At 45.9% G+C, this 22,345-nt stretch overlaps 1 protein-coding gene across 3 annotated transcripts in view; it reads right to left on the reverse strand.

Annotated features, from left to right (window-relative positions):
• The window catches only part of PCSK6 (proprotein convertase subtilisin/kexin type 6), a 185,254-nt gene that overhangs the window by 102,135 nt on the left and 60,774 nt on the right, over positions 1-22,345 (reverse strand). For all 3 annotated transcript variants that reach the window (XM_074400110.1, XM_039479859.2, XM_074400111.1), the window contains exons 5-6: positions 20,771-20,847; positions 18,470-18,558 (exon numbers count right to left, since the gene is read on the reverse strand). In XM_074400110.1, coding sequence (XP_074256211.1) covers positions 18,470-18,558; positions 20,771-20,847 — 166 coding nt within the window. The remainder of the gene's footprint in view (positions 1-18,469; positions 18,559-20,770; positions 20,848-22,345) is intronic.

Consider the following 22,345-nt stretch of genomic DNA (forward strand, 5'->3'; position numbering starts at 1 on the left):
AAAGTGCTGGGATTATAGGTGTGAGCCACTGCACCCGGACCCCTGCTTCTAATTTATATCTTGACTTTCCAAATAGCAGGTTTATATAAGGCAAGGTGAACGTATCAGAATGCAGCTGCCCCAGTCAGCACGAGATGCAGTATTTCCCCTGAAAACTTTCTAGGAAGCTCAACACGAGGAGCAATGGGAAGAGCACACCCACACGCCCACACATTCTCTCTCTCTCACACACACACACACACACACACACACGCAGGCAGGCACATCAATACAAGTCAGCCCTCCCGCCCGGGTGGTTAACAGCTGGAGGAAGGCAGGGAACGGGACACGCCAGGCCCACTTTTGTTTATTGAAAAGTAATGTATTTTGCCTTCAGCAAATGAATGGCAATGCAGAAGCAATGAACGGCAGCAAATAAAATTAGACTGTCGCTTCCTGAGTGTGACAAATAGGCCTCCCCAACACATTCTGCTCATTAGCCCTGGGTTTATTTTAGTAAATCCACAGAGACTTTTGTTTTTGTTTTGTTTTGTTTTGTTTTCAGTAAAACTATAGCACATTCTGTTCTACGAGCAGCCATCCAGGCCAAGCAAGGTTTCAACAGTAATTTAGAAAAGCTACAATCCTAAAAGGTTTCTGTCAACCCTCATTATCACCTAAGGCAATAGGCACGGCTCTCAAATTGCTAACTGTGCCCTCACAGGACAGCCGTGTTCTAGCAACTCCAGGGAGCTGTGGTCTGCCTACTTGTCAAGGCAGATCCAGGTTCACCACAGTGACATTAAGTGTGTGGGGACCTGCTGGGGATCACCAAGCCAAGTCTCTTCCTGTTTCTTGTTCTGTTCCTGATGCCCTGATAGAGCCACTCCACCTCCTTCTAGAGTGGAAATGCAGCTGTAGCCAGCGATGCCCCTTATGGGCACATCCTGCCCACAGCCCTGGATCCAGGCCATGAGGTCTGTCCCAGGTCGGGTCCCGTGTTCACTAAGACTGGCCTCCCCAGTATGTGGTCCATGCGTCTGGCATCCCATCTCCTTAGCTGTGTCAGGGGCACAGGTGCCCAGCTCTCTCAGCCAGGAACCTCCAAGAGAAGGGCTACAACCAGTGTGGGAGGATGGCAGTGTGGCGTGGCAAGGGCATGGCCCCTGGCAAGATCCTCCTAGGCGGGGTCAGAGAGTCCTGGGGTGGAATCTCAGCTCTGCATGACCTTGGGCCACAGTCTCAGCCTCTTTAAATCATGTTTTCTATAACATTTATCTGCCAGGGCCGTTGAGAAGATTAATGAAAAGCTAAGTTGAGGCCCTGGCCCAGGTACTTCTGGGCTAACTTCCATCTTCTTGCTCCACGGATTTCCCTTGCTCTCATATTTTCTGTATCTGATGCTTTAACATCCAGAGCTTGCTGACCCTGGAGAGACTGTTCCTTCAGGGGCTACCCAATGTCTAGGGATAGTCAACTCCCCACCTGGGGAGGGGGTGTGCTTTTCACATGCAAGCCAACCAATCCCAAGTCTACACTCCAGACACCTCCATCACAGGGCTCTCACACAGGGCCACTACTCCCCTAACCTAACCACCCAAGGCCAGGCGTCAAGCAGCTACGGACAGCTCCCACGCCCCGAGTGCTGAAAATATTCCAACGGCCGATTCTTAACTTGCCTTCTCTGCCTCACCCACCCCTTCCCACCGAAAGCACCATAAGGCCTCTGGCCCGAGTTCTCCACCATCCTGCCTCCTGACCAACCCTGGTGTGTCCCTGTGTGGCCTTGCATGTAGCGCTGGGACCCATCCTCCTGGGAACAAACCACCTTTTCAATGCATGGCAGTGGTCTCCTCATCTGTTGGTCGTGCCAAACCTCAACAATAATGTAAAACTATTGTATATTTAAACAGGTCTTTCTTCGATAATCAGGTCCTGTTGATTTTTCAAAGAACAATATAAAACTGGAAAAGCCTTAGCCATTGCCTAGAGATTCGACACCTAGGCTGACCCTTTCATGGTCTCCCCACTAGGGAATGAGGGCTAGAGAACAGAAGTGCGTGGCCCAGCCACTCACAGGGAGCCAGTGGGAGCCGGCAGCTGGGGACGCCGGACAGGACAGCAGGCTTCTGAGCCAGACAGAGCAGTACATCTGCAGCACACATGAGGATGGCAGGAACCCCCAGAGGAGGCACACGTGCAGAGAAAGCAAACCCACGTCCCGAACAGACCTCTGAAGGAGACAAGGACTGTGAAAAGGAGACACTCACGCTGCCTTGAACAAAGGCCACCCCAGAGCTGTTCCTAAGACTTAGCGTGCTCTCTCCCTGCCTCTTGGCTTCCTTCTTAGGTACACCCAGGAAGAAAGCCACTCGGCAGCCATCTCGGGAACCCAGATCCGTGCAGTCCACAGCACTTGGGAACCAGCCTCATCCATCCTCTGCGGGGGTCTGCAGCACCAGGGAGACACAGGACAGAAGGGCTATGCCAGTTCTTGCCCATCTCATCCTTCCTCTGGCTTCTGCTTCGCCTGGGGCTGCTCAGATCTAGCAGGCAGGGGCCTTGGATAAGGATGTGTTGTGGGGGGGAGGTGAGGGGCAAGGAGGTGGGGAGCCCCCACTCCCTGACAGCACCAGCTTCTAACATTCACCAAATCCCCCATACCCCCGAGTGCATTTTAAATCCTATTGCAGTTGAAAATGCACTGGGAACCTTTGAAGATTAATCTACAGCTTAAACTGTTCTCTCAAAATGCTCACAAGCCTAAACTGCTTAATGGAAACGCTAATGAGACTGAATTCTGTGACTCAGAATTAACATAATTAACCAATTTATGGGCATGGATTAATTTAGCTGTTATGTACTTAACATTTTCGTGTTTATGAAAGGAAAAACATGAATCAGTTCTCCAATCAAAATATGGAGCAAAAAACGCCAACAGGAATCTGGTCGCTGCTGTTTACTTTTCCTTCCCAGAAACCGGGTAAACACAGTCTGGAAAGATGTGCCTATGTCCGGGGGCCTAAGCAGGGGAGCTTTTGGGGGCTCCCAAATGCAGCCTCGGGGATCCTGGCCTGTGGGCTGGTGGTGCTACTCAAAAGCAGGGAAACTGTGCCCAAAATGCAGTGTCCCTCATGACACCCCTCCTGCCTCAGGAAAGTGTCTGAATCTCATTAAGCATCAGCATAGGTGAGGAACATGTGAAAGGGGAGAGGCTTAGTAAAGTGAAAGAGGTGAGGGTTCCACTCACCTGTCCCACATATCGCAAGCTTCCCTGAGACAGCAGGTTCCACTCCTCTCCCCATCCTTTCTCAAAGGATGCCGCGTGGGGCATGAGGCCAGAAGGATCTGGTGCCGTGCATGGGCTCACGTCCTCAGCCTGCAGTGCGGTGCCACAATCGTGGCTTACTGCAACCTCAAACATTAGGTTTAAGAGATCTCCCTGCCTCAGCCTCCTAAGTAGCTGGGATTACAGGCATGAGCCACCACACTGGCTAATTTTTTAACTTTTTCGTAGACACAGGGTCTCACTATGTTGTCCAGGCTGGTTTCAAACTCCTGGCCTCAAATGATCCTCCTCCCTTGGCCTCCTGAAGTGTAGGGATTTTAAGTGTGAGCCACCGTGCTTGGCCAGGGCCTTTCCAATTCTGCAGGCCCCAGCAGGAAGGGCTGGCCATGCAGCTCAGCTTGCACTCACTTTGTAGGTGAGCTGATGGCAGTGGAGGCAGCCAAGTCTGAGAGCCCCCCGCCACCAACGCTATCCTGTAGCAGATGGGCTGGGAAGGAAGGAGCGAGACCGAGAACTATGTGCCAGCCCAACATTAAAAAGACAAAAAGGTGAACAGTGACAGCAAAGAAAGGATGAACGAGAAGAGGGAAGGAAACGCTGCTACCCTCTCTCACTCCCTCCTGTGCTATTCCAATTATCATCCCGTTTTAGGCCAAGAGGAAGAGGCGAGGCCAAGCTATGCTTGGGAGGAATCGGAGTTCAGTGAAGAACACAGCTGCGCACCGTGAAGGCTTCTCCTTCTGCTTCTGCTTCTGGCCACTGGGCTTCATGGCAGCTGTTCTCATCTGGTCACCGCTATGTCCTAGCATCAGAGGGCTATGATTGCAAAGGGGGAATCCAGGCTTCAGGGCAACAGGCCTGAGCTCACGCCTCTGCTGAGCTTCTTGGCAGCTGCGTGAACCTGGACATGGCAAGTCACCTCTCTGTTAGTCTCCCCTGGTGGGAAACGGCCATGATCATGTCCAACACACAGACACACACTAAGAACTGGATGCAAAGATGGCTGTAAGGGCCTGGCGACAGTTGTCACTATGTGCACCACAGTGAAGAGACTCAGGAGACCCGATCGAGGAGGAAGACAGCACGCAGCCTACCGCTCCACAGCGCCTGGATCCCGAAGAATAAAACTTAAAATGAACAAATCTGAACCAGCCCTGGGAAACAAGATGAGCACAGACAAGCTGTCCTGAGGCACAGAGTGGGGTTGGGGCGGGGAAGACCGTAAGTGGAGGGCGTCAGGTAGGTGCGGAGAGGCATCCTGGCAGGAGGACTTCTGAGTGGGGAACGATTCCAGAACTGAGGAAGGTCCCAGGCTAGGTGTGCAAGCACAGGAGGGGCCCCAAGCAGACCTGGGGGTAAGGAGCTAGGGCAGTGGGTCAGCTGCCTCAGCCTCCAGGCCGAGCGGGGCCAGCAGCGGGGTCATCTTGAGGCTGGTTCAATGAGACAGGGTCCCGAGGCCAGAGCACCAGGATGGTACCCTGGGAGCAGGGAGTCCATCGAGCACCCTCCCAGAAGGGCTGCCCAGCAGCAGGTGACTCCACTCCACATCACAGAAGGACCCCTGCCGTCAGGCCAGGCAGCCACCCACAGCCACAGGGGAATCTGGTAGCACGTGCCCGGGTAGATGCAACCAAGACGCAGCCCATGTTTGAGGAAAACCAGTCCCAGGAAAGAAGGGTGCCCAATTAAAAGGCAACATGAGGCCGGGGGCGGTCGCACTTGGAATCCCAGCACTTTGTGACGCCAAAGCAGTGGATTGTGAGGTCGGAAGTTCGAGACCAGTCTGGCCAACATGCTGAAACCCCATCTCTACTAAAAATACAAAAATTAGCTGGGTGTGGTGGCACGCGCCTGTAGTCCCAGCTGCTCAGGAGGCTGAGGTAGGAGAATTGCTTGAACCTGGGAGGCAGAGATTGCAGTGAGCCAAGATTGTGCCACTGTACTCCAGCCTGGGCGACAAAGCAAGATAACATCTCAAAAATAAATAAATAAAATAATAAATAAATAAATAAATAGCAACATGAACAAAACCAGAAGGACCCGATGAGACAGGGCTAATAGAACAAATGGAAATAAGTAGGCCAAACACCCCAGCAGGGAACCGTGGCACCGCCCCCAACTACAGCAGCACAGCCTGAGTGGGGAACCCAGACCTCCACCCATGCGAGGATGAAACGAGGCGCCCCCACCCCACTGCTGGGGCATGTCACGAAACAGCAAGCAGGAAGTAAGGCTTTTATTTCCAGCAACCTCAAAAGGGGCCCACTTGCATGATGCCAGCAGATACCATGCCACGAGCCAGGTCTTCCGACCACACCCAGCAGTAACAAGGTGTCCCTTCCCTCCCCGGGAGTCGTTTCAGGATGCCTGGTGGAGAGTCAGGGGCCTCCCTGCTGTTCACAGTAACGAGGGTACCTCCACTGTGGGGTCACAGGAGACACAGAGGGAGCGGGACCTGCACCCCTACTCAGCCCTGAGGAGAAGCCTTCCCACTCTCAGGTATCAGCGGAGCGTGAATGGGGACACACCTACACCTGGCAGCAAGGAAATGGCACCCCTGGTCCTCTGTGGCAGTAGTGCCAGAGAGAGCCAGCTGAAACCAAAGGCTGCAATCAGATATGGTCTCAAAACATAATGTGAAAATGTACAGGTTTCAAAGGAATATCACATGTCATTCCAAGAACAACTAGGAAGATCTCAAATGCATAAAAAAAAGACAATCACTGATGCCAACACAGAGGAAACAGGGATGCTGGAACCATCTGACAAACATTGTATTTATTTTCTTCCTGTTTTTAGGTTCACCTTTAAAAATTATATTTAATTTTTAAGGATATATTAGTTGTACATTAATAAAGATCTTAAAGAGGCCATAATGAAAATGCTTAGGTGAGCAATCACAAATATGCCTAAAACTAATGAAGAAATATATAGTCTCAATTAAGAAACTGAAAGTCTCGGCAAAGAAATAGAAGCTATGAGAGGAACCAAGGAGAATTATTAGAACTGAAAATACAATAATCAAAATAAAAAGCTTAGTGGATGGGCTCAATAACAGAATCCGGAGGACAGAAGAAAAGTGAACTGGAAATACATATATGTATATGTATATTTACCCAATCTGAGCAACATAAAGACAAAGTTTTTAAAAAATGAACAGAGCATTAGGAACTTGTGAGATTACAACAAAGATCTAAACTTCATGTAACTGGAATGGACAGAAGAAGAGGGCAAGGGGCTGGGCACGGTGGCTCACGCCTGTAATCCCAGCACTTTGGGAGGCCAAGGTGGTAGGACTGCTTGTGTCCAGGAGTTCCAGGTTACAGTGAGCTATGATTGCCCCACGACACTCCAGTCTGAGCAACAGAGTGAGACCCTGTCTCTGATTTTAAAAAGAAAAAAAGGAAAGGAAAAAGAAGTAGGCGTTGGAAAAGTTCTCAAAGAAATAATGGCTAAATGCTTTCCTCATTTGGCAAGAGATATAAACCTACAGATTCAACGAGGTTTACTTTTGAGTTTTCTAAATTACGTTTGATGGTTGAAACAAAAATTGCAACCCTGTCTGATGTGGTTCTAAATGAATGTATGTTTAAGATGTATGTATACTACAAATATAAACGGGAGAGAATGTAAAGGAAGGCAAGGTTTCTATATCTCACTCACACTGGTAAAGTGATAACACCCATAAAATTGATTGTGATAAGTTACGTGTGTATAATGTAATACCAAGAGAAGCCACTAAAAAAGGTATACAAGAAGATATACTCGAAAACATAAACAAAGTGAAATCCTGATATACTTAAACAAAGTGAAATTCGAAAAAGTGTTCAAGTAACCGACAGGAAGGCAGAAAAAAAAAAAATAGAGAAACTAAATACAGAGAAAAAAAGAATAGAAAAGTTAAAATGGTAGACCTAAGCCCTAATGTATCAATAATTACATTAAATATTAACCAACTAAATACAGTAATTAAAAGAAATTGGCTAGTGAATCTAAAAACATGGCCCATGTTTGACAGCAGACCAGGGGGATTATAGTTAGCAACAATATACTAAATATTTCCATGTAGAAGAGAGGGCCTGAAATGTTACCAACACACAGATATGATAAAGACCCAAGATACTGGAGACCCCAAATATCCTGACTTGATCATTCTACATTCTATGCATGTAGAAAACATTCACATGTACCTCACAAATATGTAAAACATTATTTATCAATAAAAGGAAAAAAGAGGCAATTACTACTATATTATATTCTCTAAATTAATAAAATTTTTATGAAAGAAAAATAAATAAATAAAAACATGGCCCAAATATATGCTGTCTAGAAGACACTCAATTCAAATTATAACAATATAGGCAAGTTGAAAGTAAAAGGATAAAAAAAAGATTTATCTTACAACCATTAATCAAAGGAAAGTAGAATTAGTTATATTAATATAAGATGAAGTAGATTTCAGAGCAAAAAACTTTAACAAAGAGACACCCCTTTTCAGCAACACTGAAAGACCATGGGGCAGTATTTTTAAAATTCTGAGTGAAAATTATTTTGAACTTAAAATAAAACCTAGCCAAATTTGTAGGGAGAAAATGATAACATTTTTAGACTTCAAGGACTCAGAAAATTTACTATCTATATAACCATTAATATAGCATTAATTAACCATACATATAGCAAGCACTGAAAAATACCTTTTAAAAGAATCAATAATTTAACAGATGAGAAAATAGAGTAAAACAAAAAAATTCACATAACAGAAATACGTAAGATAAAAGAAACGATGGTGACCAAAGACATTAGTCAGCCTTTATACTTCAGCTCCCGTAATTGTTGATGCATAATATAAAGTTGCTAAAAATAATATGGAGTTAAATTTTTGAATTATCCCAAGTCAGGAAGGTGAGGACAGAGAGAAGATGGCAAAGACAGTAAGCTTCTTATTTTGCTCCGGAGAAAGACTTAAGTATTGATTAATGCTAAACACTATAGAGAAATATAAATTCCAATAACTATGTTTAAAGAGTAACAGAAAAACAGATTTGGAATGTGAAAATTTCAAGCCATTAGAATGAAAAAAAAAAAAAAAAAAAAAGAGAGAAGAAACTACATCTGTCCAGCAAAAGGCAGGTAAAGATGGACTGGCAGATGGATGGATGGATGGATGGACAGATGGATAGATAAAAACAAAATACAATAATAGAAATAAATCCAAAGACACCTGAAATCAGCATATGTATAAATATAACAAAGTCCTTCTTTAAAAAGACTCTTCAACTGTGTTACAAATACAAATCCAGATACATGCTGCTTATAAAATCAACATTAGAAATAAAGAATATATGAGAAAAGGGATGATAAAATAATTTAGCAAGTGTGCTAATTTTATCAGTCAAAGTACAGGTGTCACATCAGCCAAAGTACAATTAAAGGCAAAAAGAATGAGACAAAGAGGATTTTATATGAATAAAGATTCATTATACCTTGTAATATACCTTGTAACATACCTATAAAATGTGTACAGCAAAAATTGAAAGAAACTGACACATCCATAATCAGCATGGAGACCAGCATCCTTTCTCAGAAATAGCTCCGGTAGACAAAAAGAAAGACTCCAGAACTTCTGAATAAATTTGATAGAACACACAGGTGACAGAGGCAGATGCTTACAGGTATCAGCCAGGCAAGGTAAATGGCTGAAGTGGCCAGGCCTATGAAGGCCAGATGGGGACATGTAGACTGCCCTTTGAGTTAGGAGCAATCACAGCCAACTGTTGCCATTAAGGAATGAGGGCCTAGCATAGCCAGAAATTCTAAGCTTTTACAGAAAGCCCCAAATCCATATTTTTACATAAAATACTGTGATTTGTAAATGTTTGCTCAAGTTTTCAAAAATATACTTGTGTGAGTCAAACAAAACATGTCTGCAGGCCAAAGGCAGCTTATGAGCTACCAGTTGCAATCCCTAATCAGTTTTTTACTCAATGATCATATAATAAAAATACTCTTCAAACACTGACATGGTTTGGCTGTGTTCCCACCCAAAGCGCAACGAGAATTGAATCTCCCAGAATTCCCCTCCAACTGGGAGGGACCCAGTTGTGGGTAATTGAATTATGGGGGCCGGTCTTTCCTGTGCTATTCTCATGATAGCGAGTCTTACCAGATCTGGTGGGTTTTTCAGGGGTCTTCACTTTTGCTTCCTCCTCATTTTCTCTTGCTGCCACCATGTAAGAAGTACCTTTTGCCTCCCACCACAATGCTGAGGCCTCCCTGGCCATGTGGAACTGTAAGTCCAATTAAACCTCTTTTAATTCCCAGCATTGGGTATGTCTTTATCAGCAGCATGAAAACGGACTAATACAGTAAATTGGTACCTGTAGATTGGGGTGTTGCTGAAATGATACCGAAAAATGTGGAAGCGACTTTGGAACTGGGTAATAGGCAGAGGTTGGAACAGTTTGGAGGGCTCAGAAGAAGACAAGAAAATGTGGGAAAGTTTGCAACCTCCTAGAGATTTGTTGAATGGCTTTGACAAAAATGCTGATAGTGATATGAACAATAAGGTCCAGGCTGAGGTGGTCTCAGACGGAGATGAGGAACTTGTTGGGAACTGGAGCAAAGGTGACTCTTGCTATGTTTTAGCAAAGAGACTGGCAGCATTTTGACCCTGCCCTAGAGATCTGTGGAAGTCTGAATTTGAGAAAGATGGTTTAGAGTATCTGGCAGAAGAAACTTCTAAGCAGCAAAGCATTTAAAAGGTGACTCAGGTGCTGTTAAAAGCATTCCATTTTAAAAGGGAACCAGAGCATAAAAGTTCAGAAAATTGTAGCCTGACAATGCAGTAGAAAGGAAAACCTACATCTCTGAGGAGAAATTCAAGCCAGCTGCAGAGATTTGCATAAGTAACAAGGAGCCTAACGTTAATCCCCAAGACCATGGGAAAAAAGTCTCCAGGCCATATCAGAGACCTTCAGAGTAGCCCCTCCCATCACAGGCCTGGAGGCCCAGGAGGAAAAAGAGGTTTCATGGGCCAGGCCCAGGGTCCCCAGACTGTGAGCAGCCAAAGGACTTGGTGCGCTGTGTCCCAGCCACTCCATTCGTAGCTGAAAGGAGCCAATGTACAGCTCAGGCTGTGGCTTCAGAGGGTGAAAGCCCCCAGCTTTGGCAACTTAACACGTGTGTGTTGAGCCTATGGGTGCAAAGAAGTTAAGAATTGAGGTTTTGGAACCTCCACCTAGATTTCAGATGTATGAAAACACCTGGATGCCCAGGCAAAAGTTTGCTGCAGGGGCAGGGCCCTCATGGAGAACTTCTGGTAGGGCAGTGCAGAAGGGAATTGTGGGCTCAGAGCCCCCACACGGAGCCCCCAAGGGGGCAGTGCCTAGAGGAGCTGTGAGAAGAGGGTTACCATCCTCCAGACCCCAGAATGGTGAATCCACTGGCAGCTTGTACTGTGTGCCTGGAAAAGACTATATTGTTATATCCCATCCTATTCTCGGGATAGTGAATAAGTCTTACGAGATCTGATGTATTTATCAGGGGTTTCTGCTTTTGCTTCTTCCTCATTTTTCTCTTGCCACTGTCATGTAAGAAGTGCCTTTCGCCTCCTGCCATGATTCTGAGGCCTCCCCAGCCACGTGGAACTGTAAGTCCAATTAAACCTCTTTTTGTTCCCAGTCTTAGGTATGTCTTTATCAGCAGCATGAAAACGGACTAATACAAACACCCAATGGCATATTTACAAAAACTGAAAGTGTATTAGGACACAAAGATATTCTCCATGAGTTCTAAAAGGCAGAAATTATGTAGAATACTTTCTGATCCCAATGTAATAAAGTTAAAAATTAACAAAAGGAGCATCAGAAAATCTATACAGTTGAAATATGTTACAAATGTCTTCTAAATAACTCTGGGGTTAAAGAGAAAACTCTAAGCTGAAACATAAAATTATCCAGAAATAAACAGCAATAAAAGCACCATATAATTAAACTAGTAATAGGTGATGAAAGGAGAATGTATGAAATAGTTTTTATTAGAACACATAAAATCCTGAAAATAAATAACTAAATAGACATTAAATTCAAGGAGTTAGAAAACAACATCAACGAATTTAAAAGCTGAAGGAATTAATAAATAAGGAAAAGTAGAAATTTATGATATAGAAAATAAACTCAGTTTAAAAAAAAAATCTAGTTCTCTGCAAAAGCCTGTTTTTTTATTTTAATTTATACTATTTTTTATAATTTTAACTTTTATTTTCGATTCGGGGGTATATGTGCAGGTTTATTACCTGAGTATATTATATGACACAGGTAGAAAAACCTATCTTTTAAAAAATAACAACTTTTCCTTAATCAAGGGAAAAAAGAAGTGATATCACAAGAATAGAAACAATTGTAACGATGAACATGGGGAATATATTTTTAAATTATGAGATATGACATTAAATTTATGTCATATATTTGAAAATCTTGAAAAATTGATGATTTTCTAGGAACATTTGAATACCAAAATTTCCTCAAAAGGAAACAGGAAACCTGAATAGGTCTAGTCCTTTTGAAAGTCACCATATCCAATCAGACTAGTTAATCAGCTCTGCCAACACTTCAGAAATCAGGCACTGTCCACAATACATGAACTGTTTCAGAGCATAGTAAAAGAAAGTTTCCTTACTAATTCTATGACACTGGCATAACTTTGATACACAAACTAGAGAAAAACATCACAAAGCACAGCAACTGTAATTCTATCTGTTTTATAAATAAAGAGGTAAAACCATACATAAGATACCAACAGTTGAATGCAGCAATATATTAAAAGGACAATACTCGTGATCAAATGGAACTTATATCAAGAATGAAAGAAAAAGTTTCCAGTTTGGGCATTTTTTTTTTTTTTCTTTTTGAGACAAAGTCTCACTCTGTCACCCAGGGTGGAGTGCAGTGGTGCCATCTCGGCTTACTGCAGCCTCCGTCACCACTGTCGTTGACCAGGTTGGTCTCAAATTTCTGGGCTCAAGAGGTCTTCCTGCCTCGATCCCCTAAGTGCTGGGATTACAAGTGTGAACCACTATGCCCAGCCTATAAAAACTTTAAACAGATTTTTATGGAAAATTACGTATGAAAAGGGGGCACAAATCATCAATGTACAGCTTGACAACCTAACATAAAATTAAAATATCTCTAAATTGAAAGGTATCAGGGACTTCCAGTGAACACACAGGGGTACCCCACTCCCCTCTCTGGAAACAATGAAGCTGGCATGTGCCTCTGTGGATTCCTGAGGTGTAAAATTTCTCCCCAAGGTTGATGCTGATGTACCCGAAGGCAACACGCCTAGGGGAACTGGGGACTGAAGGGCTTTATTTTATTTTATTTTATTTTCTAAGTGTTAGTTGTTTTAAGCAGCTACATTTTTAGAATGACTGTCACACAGCCATAGATAACTAACACACAATCTAATTGATAAAGAACTCTAAACCACAAGTTTTAAGTTCATTAGTGGTGGAGTTGCTCATATCAGACTAACTCTTCTAAAGATAACAATTATAAACTCTGGACAAAGTATTTATTTAGAAAAAATTAACTTCTTAAGAGCATTGAGGAACAACCAGAAAAAAGGCAGAGGTCGGCAGGGGATTCGATTTTTGACAAAAAGCCATACTGGGTACGATCCAAGTTGACATGACTTTTTCTCCGAGGGAACCGTCCGTTTCTTTTGGTGCAGAGAGGAAAAGAACTCAAATACTAAAGCACACAGTAAAGTGTCATCTTATTCCCCAGAGGAGTCAGGGGATAGAGTCTGGGACTGTCAGAGCAGCTGGAAATTGAGAGGAGAAATCTCAGGGAGGCGAAAACTACAGAAGAGAACACACAAGCTCCTCACAACCACTTGGCTGAACCTGGAGCTCTACATGGGCAACCCTCTAAGAAGTGCGGTAGGAAAACAACAGCCAAAAGGCTGAATGAGCTGAGCAGGTATTTCAGCCGCTGCTCACTCCAGGGCAGTGCATTTGGAGTTTGAGCCTTGCTAAGCTAGAGGACTTGGTTTAAACATTTCAGGCTTTCCACTGAAATAGAAAAGAGTCATAGCCTAGGAGTAACAAAGACTATATTCTGGGGCTAAAGGATTTTCTGTAAGGCTATGGGCAAATCAGAAAGACATCAACCACTAAAAAAAGAATAATCATATCTCCACAAGCTCACATTTAACCGAACGCTAGAACAAAACTTAATGGTACTCAAAGACAGGGGAATCCAGAGTCTCTACAATGTAACAATATCTACTATACAATTAAAAATGACTAGACATATGCAAAGGAAGACAAATAGATGACCCACTGTAAAGAGAAAAATCAGTCACTATAAACATACTCCTAAAATGACCTAGATATTGGAATTAAGTGCAAAAGACTTTAAAGTATTTCTTAGAAACATATTAAAGAGTCTAAACTAAAAGACAGATATAATGGGTGAAAAGATGGGAACTCAGGAGGGATTTGAAAACAGTCAAAAAGAGTCAAATGGAAATCATAACACTAGTGAAGTTAATATCTGAATTTTTTTTTTTTTTTTTTTTTTTTTTTTGAGATGGAGTCTTGCTCTGTCACCCAGGCTGGAGTACAGCGGCCTGATCTCCACTCACTGCAACCTCTGCCTCCCAGGTTCAAGCCAATTCTCCTGCCTCAGCCTGCCAAAGTGCTGGGATTACAAGTGTGAGCCACCGCACCTGGGCCTGAAATTTTTTTAGAAAGACCAGACTGAACACAACAAAAGAAAGGATTAGTTAACTTGAAGTTCTAAAAATCATCCCATTTGAAGAAGAGAAAAAAGGATAAAAAAATGAGCAGTGCCTCATTAAGCTGTGAGGTATGTCAGGCAATCCAGCAGCTATGACTGTGCCCACAGAGAGCAGAAAGAAAATGGGACTAAAAATAACTGGAAGAAATACTGACAACATTTTTTCCAAATTTTCTTTAAAAAGCATAACCCACTAAGAAGCACAGAAAATTCAAGCTAGAATTAATGTGAAGAAAACTACACAAAAGAACATTATCATCACAGGCAAAGCACAGATATTAAAAAAGAAAAACAAAAATAACATTATAAAAACAGCTATAGGGACAAGCCACAGTGGTTCATGCCTGTAATCCCAGCACTTTGGGAGGCTCCAGTGGGGAGGATGAGTTGAGGCCAGGAGTTTGAGACCAGCCTGGGCAACAAAGCAATATCTCATCCTACAAGGGCAAAAAAATTTTAATTAACTGGACAAGGTGGCATTCACCTGTAGTCCCAGCTACTTGGGAGGCTCAGGTGGGAGGATCAGTTGAGGCCAGGAGTTTAAGGCTGCTGTGAGCTATGATTGCACCACTGTACTCCAACCTAGGTGACAGAAGAAGACCCCATCTCTTAATAAAAATAAAAATAAAAAGAGCCATAGGAACAAATCACATTACTTAAAAGGGAACAACAATAAGGATGACAATTAGCAATTGACTCATCATCCAAAACAATGGACACCAGGAGACAATGGAATAACGCCTTTAGAGTGTTGAAAGACAAAAAAAAAAAGTTAGAAGGCTATGTTCAGCAAAATGTCTTTTAAGAAAAATGAAGAGAAGCCACTTTCAGATAAAATTTGAGAGAATTTTTCACCAGCATACCCGAACCTCAAAATATACCTAAAGAGATTCTTCAGGCTGAAGAGAAATGGAAAGATGGAAATTTGAGCTAGAAAAAGTAAAGAAGACTAGCAGAATGGTACACATGTAGGTAAGTATATTTCTTTCCATAAGTAGGTTGAAATCAACCACGTGTTTAAGACAAGAATAAGAGCAATGCACTGTGGGTAACACGTGAAATAAAATATATAAAACAACAGCACAAATGATGATAGTGATGTTGGATGGAAACAATCTATCTTAGATTTATGCATTATACAGAAACTATAATTAGATTTATTAATTCCAGATAGATTGGGATAAGTTAGGATATGCATTATAACAGGGAGATTTTTAATTAATGCATCGAATATCGTTGAGCACGTGCTGCATGTATAATTGTAGGAATGCCACTGACAGAGAGAAGAAAAGAGATGACAGTCACAGTTCTGTGCCTCCAGGAGCTCAGCATGTCTTTGGAGAGACAAGGAAGATGGCTCAGGACCACCTGCGGAAGTCAAAGGGGCAGACAGGAGCCCCAGGAGTGGCAGGGCAAGCAGTCCATGAGGGCAGAGCATGAGAATATGGCTTTAGCTTGACTGCCCGTGGGAGTGCTGGGGAGACAGTGGGGTCTGCAGCGTGGAGCTGGGGTGAGCATACCACATAAAGACTGAGGACATGAGGTGGAGCTCAATCCTCTCTGGAATGAAGGTGTGGGGTAGAGGCTGGCCTCGACCCAAGGATCTGGTGACAGCCACTGGCTCCAAAGCTGTTACACATAGCTTTAGCCTCTCCACACAGGCAGCCACCCACTTCCTCCTGGTTCTCCCTCCTAGCCCACCTCTGGATGGGGTGCCCTAACACAGCCTCCCTCTGAGTGTGCTGGCACACAACAGGGAATGTCTCTGGATGTCCCTGGAGCTGATCATAGAGCTCTTCCTTTTCATATGTTTATTTTGAATTGTCACTCAAGAGGCTATAATGCATATCTTAACTCATCCTAGTCTATCTGGAATTAATAATATACTACTTCCTGTATAATGTATAAATAAGAGTGTTTCCGTTCACCATCACTGTTAGCATTTCTGCTGAGTTTTTTTGTTTGTTTTTCTTGAGACAGTTTTGCTCTGTCGCCAGGCTGGAGTGCAGTGGTGTGATCTTGGCTCACTGAAACCTTCGTCTCCTGGGTTCAAGCGATTCCTCTGCCTCAGCCTCCTGTGTAACTGAGACTACAGGTGTGCACCACCACACCCAGCTAATTTTCTTGTATTTTAGTAGAGATGGGGTTTCACCATGTTGGCCAGGATGCTCTCGATCTCCTGACCTCATGATCTGCCTGCCTCAGGCTCCCAAAGTGCTGGGATTACCGATGTGAGCCACTGCGCCTGGCCTGTTGTTTCTATATACATATTACTTCAAATGTTATAAACCCGAAGTGCATTGCTATTATTCTTGTTTTAAACACATGCCAAATTCTTTCCCCACATTCCCAAATCTGGAGGGAGCACCTTCACTTGCAGGACTTGGGAAACGGGGGGGATAGAGCTTGGCAATGAGTATAGAGCTACCTAATGACAATGCTGTATTTACTGTGCACCTTATCTGGGAGGATCTTCATGCATGTTACTTTCACTGGATCCTCCCCACAATCCATGATGTAGGTGTTACCTACCTGTGTGATCCCAGGGAGTCCTCTAAACCAGCGCTTCTCACACTGTCACTTGTAGACAAATCCCCTGCCCCCTTGTTATAATGCCAAGCTTGACTCAGTAGGTCTGGGTGGGGATTCTGCATTTCTAGCAGCTCCCAGAGGATGCCATGCTCAAAGTCTAGGGACTTGGAAGAGCAAGGCTCAAGCAACCCCAGAGGTGGGGTCCACTCCACACTCAAAGCAACACAAATGGTTTTTATTCTCCCACTGGGAGTCTTAACAAGAGGGAAGGAGGAGCTCAGATATCGCCTGCAGACTTAGCCCGAGCCAATGGTTTCACATATGGTATCTAACTGCATCCTCTTAAGAATCCCACGGAGGCAGCTGCCTTGTGGCCATTCCACCCCACAGGTAAAGAAACGTTGGCTCAGAGAAGTTATGTAAGTTGTCCAAGGACACAGCCAGTGAGTGGTGGGAATGAAATTGGCATCCAGGTCGGCCCGACTCTACAGCTCCTGGAGAGACGTCTCAGGGCTCTGCACCTATCATCAAAGGCTACAGGGATACACACCTCAGTGTACAAGAACTATCCACAGGAGTGAGGCCGGTTGACAGTCTCCTGATTTGTTCTGCAGAACACACCCTTGGGGTTAATTCGGCTATCAAATGAAAATCCCAGCCACTCTCAAGATTTCCAAAAGGCAGGCAGGGAGTTCTAATTAAGGAAATGCTAGGGACCTTCTTTTCGAAACATAAGAAATTCCTCCAAGGACTGGTGATCTGGGGAACCCCGGCCCAACCTCCCTGCCTGATACTGCTCATAAGTGGAGCCAAAGGGGCTGCAGCTACCCTTACCAAGGCTCAGTGGCAGGAACGGCAGTGCCCCGGGAAGGTGGCTTCCCACTGCGGCCACCTGAGTGAGCAGAAGCACCTTTGAAGCGAGAGGCAGACAGGCCTCCTGGGTGAGGCCTCGGTCCCTAGAGGCTCTCTGCCACTCTTCTCTGCTGCCCCCACTTGCTCAGTTCCTGGGTCAGTGATGTGCACCTTGAGGGGCCTTGAGAACACTTGGTGACTGAGCTGTCACACAGCTGGGCTACTGTGGGGAACAGAAAGTCATTCAACACTTTACTCCAGAGCCCCCTCCTAGCAAGGGCAGCTTGACTGATCGGTGTGAGAAGCTAAATAGCAAGGCCAGACTCACGCAGGGGCAGGGGCAGGTGCTGCTCCATAAAGGGACCTAAAAAAGCTGACTCCCTGGTGAATGAGACGGGGACAGCTGGACCCTGTGAGCACTTCACAGAACAGAGTGGGCATGAGCTGCGTTAGGACACAGGTGGACAGAGCCAGTGGAGAGGTAGGGAGAGGTGGGGATGGGAATGGTTCCAGTCCAGGCATAAATTGGGGAGACCAGAGGTGTCAAAGGGACACTATGACAAATGTCCTCTGGCGAGGGCTAGGACAGGAGCAGAAGTGGGCCAACATGCTTGAGTGTGAGTCAGAGCCCAGGAAAGGCTCTGGTCCCAGGTAAAGACGGCGAGTCTGTCTGGGAGGTGACAGGGAGCCACCGGAGGACTGTGGGTAGGGGAGTCAATGTGGCCTTCTGGGAGTCAGCGGCCAGGCCGGCAGGACCGGAGGAGAGAGAGTACCTCTCTGATGGGAACTGCAATGGCTTTTCGGCAAAACAGTGGGCAGTTCCTCTGTTTTGAGGCCCCAGTCCCTGTGGGCCAGCTGCCTGGGCCAGGACACAGATGGAACTGCTGCTTCCGGCCCCAGGGTCTGACATGGCCAAGGCCAATGGATGGGAGGCTGCTGAGACCAGCAGACAGGGTGCTCTCCAGCTGCCCCTGCCCAGGGCCCTCGGCTCGCAGGCTGCCGCACCCGGCCTTACCTCCTATTTTGGCATTGTACGCGATGCCCACGATGCAGTACGAGTTGTTTGCCGAAGCGGCAACTTCTCCCGCACAACGAGTACCGTGTCTGAAACAAAGGGAAAGCAAAGTGAGGACGCAGCATAGCCGGTTTCAGCGAATTCAGTGCATGGCTCAGTTACAATGCAACAAGAGAGCCCGTGGTCCCAAAGCCCAGAGGCATCAAAAAGCCCGTGTCCTGCACCTGCTGTCATCACCAACCCCACTCTGGGAGAAAGCACCCAGTCAGGCTGGCATCGTGAATGTAGCAAGTGCTCACTCACGGTCATCTCTTCCTGGACGCCTCCCCTGACCCCCACGTTGGAGTAAGGTGCCTGCCCCCAGTGCCTCAGCCCCCTGAGTAGCTGGGATTACACGTGCCCACCACCACGCCTGGCTGATTTTGTACTTTTAGTAGAGACAGGGGTTTCTCCATGTTGGTCAGGCTGGTCTCGAACTCCTGACCTCAGGTGAACCGCCTGCCTGGGCCTCCCAAAGTGCTGGGATTATAGGCGTGAGCCACCATGCCCTGCAAGTTTTTGCTTGTTTTTGAGACAAGGTTTCACTCTGCCGGCCAGGCTGCTGGTCCTCAGCCTTCTTCCTCCAAGCACGTGTAGTTGGCACAAGGCCACTGCTTTGTGGGGTGTGCGCCATGCCACCTCGGCCCCGTGTCTCCTGTGGCTGGGAGCATGGACACCTGCTGCCCGGTAGGATGAAAGAAGGAATGGGCTGGTGCCGACGCCTCCTGCCTCATCCCTCATGTGCCTACAAAACCATGCTTACCCCAAGGCAGCCCTTTCTGTGCTTCTAAGGTCATGTAAGCAGGAGCCCAGGGAAAACGCTCTAAATTCAACACTCAGCAGCTGGGGACTATGAAGAAGTGACCAGAAACACAAATTGCTTTCCTCACTAATGACCCCATTCTCTGATGTGCCACATCGGGTCAATTCCTCCGGGGGGGGCAAAATAGCTTGAAATAGCGCATCTTTAAGAAGCATCCACAGAGGATGGGAATCATTCATTCAAATCTAAAGCTGCCTTTAAAAATCACCCCAGGCAGGAGCCCCATGGAAGAGAGTCATCTGTCCTTCCCTGGAAGCCAGGGCCCCAAGGCCAGGGCTGTTCCCAGGGTCACATAGCTCAATGGATGGCTCAGGGTGGGATTGAATCCTGTCCTTCAGGGGTCACCAAGTGGTATGTGGATCATTCCTCCTTTGCCCCAGGTGTCCTCACTGCCAGCAGGAAGGGCACCTTGGGACACGCACGAGACTGTGCCGCTCTCTCAGGAGCCTGGCAGCCTGATGTGTGGAACTCCTGCGGCCGAGGCTCCCTGCACAGCACCGCCTGTGCATCAGTGTGAATGTCAGAATCAAAGCAAACACAAACCGAAAGAGTGTAATCGGGGGACGCCCCTCAGCAAGCATCTTGTGACGGTGGGGAGGAAGAAAGAGCTTTTATTATTTTCCTCCGAATATTTTTGGAGGAATGAGAAGAGCTCAGGGCATGGGGCATGCTGATGGAGAAAGGAAAGGCAGAGACAGCAAGTGAACTCCCAGGACCGACCCCAGGGCTGCCGTTTACACTGCAAAGTCACCTGGGCTCTCCAGACCCCACTGCCTCCACTTGCAAAATGGCGGTGACACAAAACCACCCACCACCATTTCTGGAGAATCTGCTGGGTGCATTCTTCATGCATCATCTCACTGAACCCTCCCATAACCCTGTGAGGCAGGGGACGTCATTACCCTGGACAAGCCTCTGAGACACTAAGACATGGAGTTTCAACCAGCTCACCCAGCACACACACAGCCAGTAAGTGGGAGGGCTGCGGTCTGAACCCGGGTCCATCCAGCATCACTCATGCCCCTTCCACCTCATTCCTAAGGTCAGAGTCACAAAAGCTCAGGCACGTGGCCTCTGTGCTCGAATAGACCAAACTCCTGTCTTCACACAGCAGGTCATTCACGGAGACCGCTAGACTTAAGGGTTCCTCTTTTAAAATAGTCCAAGGAAGTTGGAAACAGGAACAAAGTTTGTCAAACACCTATTTCTAGTGGCCCAGCAGTGGCAACGCCCCAGAGGAACAGGCTAACGCCATAGAAGCTGCCCACGCCTGAAGGGCGGTGCCTGGCATGGCCGTGACTCCTGGACAAGCCTGCCTTAGCGCCCAGGCAGGGAGGATGTGCCACGGCCGTCGCCTCTCCAGCTCCCTCACATACACATTCAAAGTGACTCTGCAGGAAGGGGAAGGGAAGCCGGGGAGAGGAGGTGAGGTGACGTACTTATTTTCATTGCTGGCATCGTATCGTGGAGATGGGTCATAATCATTACCGTTGACATCGTAGCTGGCGTAGGAATCCTAAGAAATGGAATCTTGGTGAGTGAGGAGAAATGGCGAGGCATATGACAGCTCTGTTTTATTTTTATTTATTTATTTATTTATTTTTGAGACGAAGTCTCACACTGTGGCCTGGGCTGGCGTACGATAGTGCGATCCCAGCTTACTGCAACCTCTGCCTCCCAGGTTCCGGCAATTCTCCTGCCTCAGCCTCCTGAGTAGCTGGGATTACAGGGGCACACCACCACACCCGGCTACTTTTTTTGTATTTTTAGTAGAGACGGGGTTTCACTGTGTTGGCCAGGCTGGTCTCGAACTTCTGACCTCGTGACCCGCCCGCCTCAGCCTCCCAAAGTGCTGGGATTATAGGCGTGAGCCACCTCACCTGGCCAGCTCTGTTTTAAATGGATTTTACATTCCACAGGTAAACAGAGAACCACATGCTGGGTTCCTCTGTTACTATAGCTAGCATCTCGTATATGTTTTTATCGTGGTCAAATATACAGGACAGAAAATACAGCATCTTAACCATTCTCGAGTGTGCAGCTGAGTGGCACTAAGCGCATTCACAGCGCTGGGCGACCATCGCCACCACCCACCTCCAGAACTCTTTCAAGCTGCGAAACTCCACACCCACTCAACACTAACTCCCCATTCCTCTCTCCCAGGGCCTGGCAACCCCCATTCCACTATTTTGTCTATGATTTTTGGCTACTCTAAGTGACTTGTGTAAGTGGAATCATGCAGTCTTTGTCCTTTTGTGATTGGCTTGCTTCACTTCACATAATGTCCAAGGTTTATCCATGTTGCCACGTGTATCAGGATTTCCTTAATTTTATATTTTCAATGGGTATCCCTGCTCTTGTTTATATTACTGTAATAATGGTATTCATATAACTTTGTATCCTCCTTTGAAAATATATGATAAAAGCTTTCCAGTGTTGTTGACATAGTCTGCAAAAGTCATTTCTAAGGGCTGCATAATGATCTGTCAGATGGATACAGTATGGTTGACTTAATCACTGGTAGGCATCCAGGTCCCTTAGTGTATTTCATGCATCTATCATATTCACTATATGTCAAGCTTGCTTCCTTAGATTTATGAACTGAGTCCTTACAATAACTCTATGAACGAGAAGTCCTCTTATGAACCCATTTTATAGATGGTGACTCTGAGGCACAGGGAAGTTAAATAACTTACTCAAAATCTCAGATGTAATCATTTGCAGACCCAGGATAGGAACCCAGGCACACTGGGCCTAGAGCCCAGGCTTTCGCCCTGTCACTGTTCGCGTTGCTAGTATCTGCATGCTGATGATGACCCTGCATGCGTTTCTTCATTCTTTAGGCTCCATTCCTAAAGGTATATGTGACTCTGCAAGCATGTGGATGAATCCCCCTGCAAAACCCTTGTCCCTGGCACCAGGACGGTAGCAGGTATTAGAATATTTATTTTCCTAATTCTCTCCAGCGTAGTTTTCTTTACTGCCCACCTTAATGGGGGTTGGGGGAGAATGGG

The sequence above is a fragment of the Saimiri boliviensis genome, chromosome 5 (genome assembly GCF_048565385.1).
Source record: "Saimiri boliviensis isolate mSaiBol1 chromosome 5, mSaiBol1.pri, whole genome shotgun sequence".
Lineage (NCBI taxonomy): Eukaryota > Metazoa > Chordata > Mammalia > Primates > Cebidae > Saimiri > Saimiri boliviensis.